We start from the raw sequence: 9844 nt of genomic DNA, 5'->3' as shown, positions 1-9844 counted from the left end.
CGAACGTGACGTCGACGGCAGCGTCGCATATGAAGCCTTATCGAGTGTAGTGTTACGGCGAAGATCCTCCGGGGCGGTGGATCTGTCAAGGAAAGGCCGTGTGAAATGGGGAAGAATAAGGGGAATGTGCGCGAGCGACGGAAGGTGCGCGAAAAGGAAAAGAAGAAAGAGAGTGTGCGAGAACGAACTAAGAAAGAGAACGCGGTTACGGCGGGTAACGCGGAGCGAGAGGGAAGATGGCCAGTAACTATAAAAGCGGTGCGCGCTTTGGGGACAGTGAGTTAGTTTGGGAACGATAAGAGAACGGATACATGTGAATTGCGAAACGAATGAAAATAAATCGTGTAGAACTCAAATCTCCGGTCTTCTTATTTACTCCCCATTTCAGCTAACTTTACATAAATACGATTTCATCCACTTTACCAGGGGTGGTGATAATCCAAGTCTATCAAGTTTTGCCAGAAGAATGTTGTGGGACACACTGTCAAAAGCCGCCTTAATGTCCGTGTAAATGGCATCAACCTGCATACCATCATCAATGGACTTATAACAGCCGCTAACGAATTGCATCAGATTTGTCGTAGTTGATCTCTTAGGCATGAATCCATGTTGGTTAGTGCTGATGTATTTGCCGGCAGATGCCATTAATGGTTCATAGATGATTAGCTCGAACACTTTGGCGCAGGCAGCTAAAGAGGTAATACCTCGATAGTTCACTGCTTCGTTTTTGCTGCCCTTTTTGTGGATGGGTGTTAGCCATGAGACCTTCCACAGTGATGGAAAGGTTCCTGTGCGCAGAGATTCGTTAAAAATCTTAGTTAAAACAGGAGCTACCGATACGGCACAACGCTTGAGAATTGTCGCTGGGATACCATCTGGCCCCTCGGAGTATGACGACTTTAGACGCTCGATTTTTTGGGTAACCAGGGTCTCGGTGACGATAGGTAGCGTGACATGAATTGCATCTGCCGGAGTGTTCACGAGCGCGGAAGCAACAGCCTCCGGAGGTGTGATGTTAGAGATGAAGCTATCCTCGAAACGCGTGGCGAACAGTTCACAAATATCTAATGGCGAGTGTGCACAATTATCCTTATACCGAATAGTCCAGGGGAGGCCAGTTGACTTGCGCATGTTGTCGGCAAAGCTCCAAAAGCGGCGAGGGTACTTTCGCAAGCTTCGTTCAGTCTGGCGTATATATCGACGATAGCAGACTCTATTATAACGTCGATAAAGTGCATGAGCACCATTGTAGTAAAGCCGACACGGTGTGGATCGATTAGCGCGTAAATAGTCATAAGCGGCTCGCTTTGCTTTTTTTAGGGCATGTAATGTGCGGTCACCCCACGGCGGTCCGCGATGGGGCTTTTTAATAGGAGCACATTCACGCAATGCGGCCCGCATAAACTCTGAGAAATCGTTCGTGGCATGGTCAATGGATGTATAGTTTGAGCATTCAAACGATTGGTTGAAGGAGCAGATCAGTCTCTTGAGTTTAGTAAGGTCAGCACGTGCGTAATTGAGCTTTATTTCTGTAACAGTGGTAGCGTGATTCATAGACGATGCTGTGATTTCCAAATCAAATTCGAGCGGTGGGTGATAGCAGTTTATTGGCAGCAGCGGGTGCTCGCTGACGCGTATGAGCGAAGAAGTTGCTGCACTTGACCAATTCCCGTATGCAAGGTCTAAAATGCGCCCCATAGAGTTAGTGTTGTTATTAAGTTGGAAAAGCGCATTCTGGTGCAGTCCATCGACGAATTGGGCGCTACTAACTGAACTAGTATGAGGTTCAAAAAACACAAAAGGGGTTTCATGATTCGATTGCGCAGGCGACCAGGAAAGAGCGGGTTGGTTAAAGTCTCCCACGAGCACGAATCTGTCGTTTGGACCTAGTGTGTCGCAAATGCTGTTGACGGTGTCCAGTAATGCATTTATTTTTCCTTCGTCCGTGCTATGGTTGGGAGGAAGGTAGGCAGCAGCAATGTATAATCGGTACGTCGGGAGCTGAATGCAGATGCAAGCGAATTCAAGTGTTTGCGCAAGCACTGGAAGCGCATGAGAGCGGAGAGCGGAACTCACCGCAATTAGTACTCCACCGCCTCGAGATAGAGAGCTGTTTGCGGCATTTCTATCGCAACGATAGACACAGTGCGCATCGCCAAATAGGAGAGCTGTGGGAAGGCTGGGATCGAGCCAAGTCTCAGTGAGTACCACAACATCATAGTCCGCTTCTAACACAGTTAAACGGAACTCATCAGCTTTGAATCGTAAACCTCGCACATTCTGATAGTATACAGTTATAGACGTGGAACGGACATTGAGTGGTATGCGTGTGTAAGTTGGTGCAAGGTCATCGGTGAGAGATCGTGTCGTTGACGTGTTGTTATTTCGTGTAAACAAATGACTAGTCAGATTCAGTGGCACAGTGCCTTTTGAGGAAACAGTTGTGTGATTGTTACTTAAGAAAAAAGTGTTGAATAGTAGTTTGGTGCATTTTAACGGTGTTTGGTGTGGCTGTAGTTGTTTTTGGTGGAGCAGGCGATATTAAGGTACAATTCATATCGGGTGATAATTGTACAGGGTGCATCGGGCTATGTCGAACAGGTATAGGTGTGTTTGTGTTGGTAAGATCAGGACGATGGTGAGACGGCCTTTGCGGGAGTGAGATAAACTCACGCACACCGAGCCCGACCGGCCAAGATCCTGCGGTAAGTGCTTTATCTCGAAGAGCAGCGATAATTCTAACCTTAAAAGTTAGTGAACTAACCGAGCTAATGGTTGTTCCCGCTTTCAGCAAACTAAAAGCGATGACGTCCTTGGTGTCCAACTGTGATTTTACCATCGACACTACCTGGTCAACGGTGACGGTTTTGGCTAACCTAGATAGATGTAGCCACATATAGTTTGTTCTTGGTAGTTGTGACACGGTTGGGATCGACGTGGTGGTGGTATCGGTTCCTGTTATTATTGGTGGTAGTGAAGGGCGATTTCTTTGGTGAGTATTGTCGGTGTCTGTATTTACAGGGTATAGTGGAGCATTGTCAACAACAATGGCTTCCGTGGATGCAACAACGTCACGGAACAACCTTCTACGCTTTCCACTCGGGAGGGCATCTGGGGGCGGTACGTTGAAGTGTTCGCTAGGAGCTTGGTGAGCCGCGGCAAAACTGGCAAAGCCCTCACGGATTTCGTGCATCACAGGCGGGACTAAAGCAGCTTTCATCACCTCGACAGCGGCAGGCTAAATTATCGTAAGCGACAAACGTAAAGAAGGAAAAGGAGGGAAAGGATGGAAAGGAGGGAAAGGAGGAAAAGGAGGGAAAAGAGGGAAAGGAGGGAACGGTTGGAAAGGAGGGAAAGGATGGAAAGGCGAGAAAGAAGGGAAAGGAGGGAAAGGAGGGAAATGAGGGAAAGAAGGAAAAGGAGGGAAAGGAGGGAAAGGAGGGAAAGGAGGGAAAGGAGGGAAAGGATGGAAAGGAGGGAAAGGAGGGAAAGGAGGGAAATAAAGGAAATGGTGTAAAGGAGGGAAAGGAGGGAAAGGAGGGAAAGGTTGGAAAGGAGGGAAAGGAGGGAAAGGAGGGAAAGGAGGGCATTGGACTACTTGCCGATCCGTTGGTTGATGCATCCTCTCTGGAGCCACCATTTGTCGCGCACACGAGAGTGTCTTTCGGAGCTGCAGCCCAAGACAGGCACAGTACACGCCGACTTAAGCACAATAATAAACGCACCAACTGGCTCTTGGCAAATGATGCCTTCATTAATTTTTTCAATTGATTTTATACTCTAAAAATGCTGACCGTCGTCCATCAGCATTTTCTTCTTAGCCTATGTTTTCCATTAAATCGTAAAATTCTATTTAATCGTTAAGCGCGTTTAATCGCTGGCGCGTTGCATAACGTAGCTATTCAGCAAGTATTGCTACCTAGCAACACTTTGTTTTTAAGGCTAAATTATCGTAAGCGACACGCGGAAAGAAGGAAAAGGAGGGAAAGGATGAAAAGGAGGGAAAGGAGGAAAAGGAGGGAAAAGAGGGAAAGGAGGGAACGGTTGGAAAGGAGGGAAAGGAGGGAAAGAAGGGAAAGGAGGGAAAGGAGGGAAAGGAGGGAAATGAGGGAAAGAAGGAAAAGGAGGGAAAGGAGGGAAAGGAGGGAAAGGAGGGAAAGGATGGAAAGGAGGGAAAGGAGGGAAAGGAGGGAAATAAAGGAAATGGTGTAAAGGAGGGAAAGGAGGGAAAGGAGGGAAAGGTTGGAAAGGAGGGAAAGGAGGGAAAGGAGGGAAAGGAGGGCATTGGACTACTTGCCGATCCGTTGGTTGATGCATCCTCTCTGGAGCCACCATTTGTCGCGCACACGAGAGTGTCTTTCGGAGCTGCAGCCCAAGACAGGCACAGTACACGCCGACTTAAGCACAATAATAAACGCACCAACTGGCTCTTGGCAAATGATGCCTTCATTAATTTTTTCAATTGAATTTATACTCTAAAAATGCTGACCGTCGTCCATCAGCATTTTCTTCTTAGCCTATGTTTTCCATAAAATCGTTAAAAAAGCGCGCATCGCTGGCGCGTTGCATAACGTAGCTATTCAGCAAGTATTGACCAGCAACGCTTCGTTTTTAAAGCTTAATTATCGTCAGCGACAGAGGGAAAGATAAAAAGGAGGGAAAAGAATGAAAGGAGGGAAAGGTGGGAAAAGAGGGAAAAGAGGGAAAGGAGGGAAAGGAGGAAAGGAGGGAAAGGAGGGAAAAGAGGGAAAGGATGGAAAGGAGAGATAGGAGGGAAAGGTGGGAAAGGAGGGAAAGGAGGGGAAGGAGGGAAAGGAGGGAAAGGAGGGAAAAGAGGGAAAGGAGGGAAAGGAGGGAAAGGAGGGAAAGGAGGGAAAGGAGGGAAAGGAGGGAAAAGAGGGAAAGGATGGAAAGGGGGGAAAGGAGGGAAAGGAGGGAAATAAAGGAAATGGTGTAAAGGAGGGAAAGGAGGGAAAGGAGGGAAAGGAGGGAAAGGAGGGAAAGGAGGGAAAGGAGGGAAAGGAGGGAAAGTATTTCGAAACGCACAATCAAATGTATTTCGAACCACCAATTGGGACGAAAAAGTTACTGCAGGTATATTTCCATACCGTTTCAAACTGTTTCGTCGCTTCTCAGCCCAAGTAAGCACGGAGGAGCTGAGCCGGAATCGATACGAGCACACACCAACTGGTTGAATTTGAAGACAGATGTTTTAACCAACAGATCCACAATACACACCTTCAAACATTGTTTCCGGGATTAGGCATCTCCGAGCTACCAAACAGCTACCGAACACTCAATTCATTCCAGAAGTACCAATTAAGGGGAGAGATGTTGGATCATTCAGTTACCGCAGGACTCCACACAGCATAACACGGAGCGCAACATAACAACTGACAGCTGCCAAACGCTTAAGAAAACGCTTGGGAAATGAGGTAAGGCGTTTCATTAACTGTCGTTAATCGCAGTAGGTTGGTAGCTTTTCAATGAGAAATGAGCGACCTACTACGGATATTCATAACATGGTACCGGCAATAAAGCGTTTTCTGAAGCGTTAAGCAGCTGTCAGTTGTTATGTTGCGCTCCGTGTTATGCTGTGTGGAATCCTGCGGGTATAAGGGGGGAGATGTTGGATCATAGCACACATTGCAATCATAACATTTTCATGTAATAATTATTAATTGATCATAGTTCACGTTGTTACATTCTGAACTATAAAAAGTAGGGAATGCAAATAACACGTTCAGTTTGAATAAACCTATCGATTGAAACTCATCGTAGTTTGGCAATCCAGTACACAACAGATACTATGATGCCTTTTGCCGCAACGGTACCACGCTACATTGTGCTGATAGGCGACAGTTTTTGGTGTTATGGTTGCTGTACTTGCAGCAATTGGTGCAAATTCTATGCCGAATAAAAAGAGTTAATTTTATATTGGGTGTCTTACCGTTCAATTGCCTGCAACGAGTGGTTTCGTGAGGAAATCCACAAATTATACATATTGTTTCCTTTTCTGGCCCTTTGTGACGATGCTGTATATTTTGATGTTTCGACCGTTCTTGCTTGGATACTCCTTCGTTCGTGGCCGCATAATGGCTAGTTCTTCAGAGGGTTTCAGCCATTCTGCTAGGTCTTGTAGCGTAAGATTCTTGTTATCTTGTTTCGTACTTATCGTGTGTTTCAACTAGGCATGGGCAAAACGATTCTTTTCACCGAACGCGAACGAACTAATTCGCTCACCAAAAAGAACCGTTCGTGAACGACGATTCTTTCGTTCTTTTTTTCATGGGGTGTTTATTTACAAAGAACGCTCGTTATCTTTTTCATTTACCTGCCATAGACGCATACTGTAGCCAAAGAAGTACTCATTCTGCGGTTGACACCAATAATTTAAAAACATTAAAGACTCGGCCCATCTGCTGTCTGGCTAGCTATCGAAAAACCGACCAAAAACTAGCATGTATAAAACTAATACGAGCATAGACGTCTCCAGTATATATTGTACCCTATGCCTTATACACACTCAAGGATTCTGTAAAAAAAACTACTTAAATATGGATCAACATGATGAGCGCAATTCCAGTTCAGTTCATTCGCGAATAATGAATAATCCGTTTGAACGGGATCGATCTATTGAATTGTATATGTATAATTTCCACACCAACAGAGCACAGATCGAACACAAATGAGCCAGTTCGAACGCGTTCGATGAATTCAGTTGTGTAGGTACGATTTACACACCAACAGAACACAGATCGAGCACCAGTTCGAACGCGTTCGATGAATTCAGTCGTATAGATGCGATTTCCAAACCAACAGCACACCAAGGATAATGTATTTAGAAGGTTGATTTTTATCGCTTTTGCTGGGCGACATTGTGGGGGACATCTGTCACTCTCTGCATACAAATTTCATTACCCCGCACCAGCCCTCCCCGATTTTTATACCGTAGCCCCCGGAAGAGAAATGTCAAGTCGAGAAATGTCATTTTGCTCTGAACAACTTCACCTTGTCATTTATAACACCTTGCAGCACACGTATCGAACACTGCCTGACAAATTCGACGGCGTTCGAGGAATTGAGTTGTATGGGTACGATTTCAACACCAACAGGGTACATTTTGATCTCTGACGACCCGTTCGCACGGTGCGAGAAAGAGCGAGAAAACAATATGATTTTGCACGTTTCATTATCACATTTATGTGTGTCGTCGAACAATGAACGGAACGTTCGAACGCGTTCGGTGTAGTCAGTTTCTTCCTGGTCGTTTGTTGTTAAGAATCTTGTTCGTTCGTGCACTTTACCGAACTGTTCGAACGGTTCGATTCTCGTTCAACCTTTCGTTCCGAAGTTCGGTTGAAAACCTTGATGTTAAATCGTTTAGCAGCCTTTGGTCATTCAAAAATCCTTCTTGCTTCAACAACACCATGTTGTCAATGAGATTGCGCAAAGCGTTGGAAAATTCTAAAAATGCTGAAGGATTATCTGTCGTTATATGTTTTATCACTAGTAATTCTAGCAGTAAAGACATGTAAATGCTTTCAGGGTTCCCGACCATTTTGTCGAGCCTGGTTATTACGAGCGCAACGGTTTTCTGGGTTAAGCATTGATCCGCTAACTGCACGAAGTGCTTAACCTTTCAGATGCTTTTGCAGCCTATTTATGTTTTCTAAATTAATTTCACTACTTGCCGATCCGTTGGTTAATGCATCCTCTCTGGAGCCACTAATCGCTTAATCGCTGGCGCGTTGCATAACGTAGCTATTCAGCAAGTATTGCTACCCAGCAACGCTTTGTTTTTAAGGCTAAATTATCGTAAGCGACAGACGGAAAGAAGGAAAAGGAGGGAAAGGATGGAAAGGCGAGAAAGGAGGGAGAGGAAGAAAATGAGAGAATGGAGGGAACGGAGGGAAAGGAGGGAAAGGAGGGAAAGGAGGGAAAGGAGGGAAAGGTTGGTAAGGAGGGAAATGAGGGAAAGGAGGGAAAGGAGGGAAAGGTTGGAAAGGAGGGAAAGAAGGAAAAGCAGGGAAGGAGAGAAAGAAGGGAAAGGAGGGCATTTGACTACTTGCCGATCCGTTGGTTGATGCATCCTCTCTGGAGCCACCATTGGTCGCGCACACGAAACTGTCTTTCGGAGCTGCAGCCCAAGACAGGCACAGTACACGCCGACTTAAGCACAATAATAAACGCACCAACTGGCTCTTGGCAAATGATGCCTTCATTATTTTTTTTTTCAATTGAATTTATACTCTAAAAATGCTGACCGTCGTCGATCAGCATTTTCTTCTTAGCCTATGTTTTCCATTAAATCGTTAAATTCCATTTAATCGTTAAGCGCGTTTAATCGCTGGCGCGTTGCATAACGTAGCTATTCAGCAAGTATTGCTACCTAGCAACGCTTTGTTTTTAAGGCTAAATTATCGTAAGCGACAGACGGAAAGGAGGAAAAGGAGGGAAAGGAATGAGGAGGGAAAGGATGGAAAGGCGAGAAAGGAGGGAAAGGATGGAAATGAGGGAATGGAGGGAACGGAGGGAAAGGAGGGAAAGAAGGGAAAGGCTGGAAAGGAGGGAAAGGAGGGAAAGGAGGGAAAGGAGGGAAAGGAGGGAAAGGAGGGAAAGGAGGGAAAGGAGGGAAAGGAGGGAAAGGAGGGAAAGGAGGGAAAGGAGGGAAAGGAGGGAAAGGAGGGAAAGGAGGGAAAGGAGGGAAAGTATTTCGAAACGCACAATCAAATGTATTTCGAACCACCAATTGGGACGAAAAAGTTACTGCAGGTATATTTCCATACCGTTTCAAACTGTTTCGTCGCTTCTCAGCCCAAGTAAGCACGGAGGAGCTGAGCCGGAATCGATACGAGCACACACCAACTGGTTGAATTTGAAGACAGATGTTTTAACCAACAGATCCACAATACACACCTTCAAACATTGTTTCCGGGATTAGGCATCTCCGAGCTACCAAACAGCTACCGAACACTCAATTCATTCCAGAAGTACCAATTAAGGGGAGAGATGTTGGATCATTCAGTTACCGCAGGACTCCACACAGCATAACACGGAGCGCAACATAACAACTGACAGCTGCCAAACGCTTAAGAAAACGCTTGGGAAATGAGGTAAGGCGTTTCATTAACTGTCGTTAATCGCAGTAGGTTGGTAGCTTTCCAATGAGAAATGAGCGGCCTACTACGGATATTCATAACATGGTACCGGCAATACAGCGTTTTCTGAAGCGTTAAGCAGCTGTCAGTTGTTATGTTGCGCTCCGTGTTATGCTGTGTGGAGTCCTGCGGTTATAAGGGGGGAGATGTTGGATCATAGCACACATTGCAATCATAACATTTTCATGTAATAATTATTAATTGATCATAGTTCACGTTGTTACATTCTGAACTATAAAAAGTAGGGAATGCAAATAACACGTTCAGTTTGAATAAACCTATCGATTGAAACTCATCGTAGTTTGGCAATCCAGTACACAACAGATACTATGATGCCTTTTGCCGCAACCGTACCACGCTACATTGTGCTGATAGGCGACAGTTTTTGGTGTTATGGTTGCTGTACTTGCAGCAATTGGTGCAAATTCTATGCCGAATAAAAAGAGTTAATTTTATATTGGGTGTCTTACCGTTCAATTGCCTGCAACGAGTGGTTTCGTGAGGAAATCCACAAATTATACATATTGTTTCCTTTTCTGGCCCTTTGTGACGATGCTGTATATTTTGATGTTTCGACCGTTCTTGCTTGGATACTCCTTCGTTCGTGGCCGCATAATGGCTAGTTCTTCAGAGGGTTTCAGCCATTCTGCTAGGTCTTGTAGCGTAAGATTCTTGTTATCTTG

The 9844-nt window shown here is 45.4% G+C and overlaps 1 protein-coding gene across 1 annotated transcript; it reads right to left on the bottom strand.

Moving 5' to 3' along the window:
• Positions 1-384: 384 nt before the first annotated feature.
• LOC125908329 (uncharacterized) lies at positions 385-1698 on the bottom strand. Its single transcript, XM_049611027.1, has one exon. The coding sequence runs from the start codon at positions 1696-1698 to the stop codon at positions 385-387; it is 1314 nt and encodes a 437-aa protein (XP_049466984.1).
• Between the last annotated feature and the right edge of the window lie 8146 nt (positions 1699-9844).

This window comes from Anopheles coluzzii, chromosome 2, assembly GCF_943734685.1.
Source record: "Anopheles coluzzii chromosome 2, AcolN3, whole genome shotgun sequence".
NCBI classification, from domain to species: Eukaryota; Metazoa; Arthropoda; class Insecta; order Diptera; family Culicidae; genus Anopheles; species Anopheles coluzzii.
This window is presented reverse-complemented; position numbering and strand designations above follow the sequence as displayed.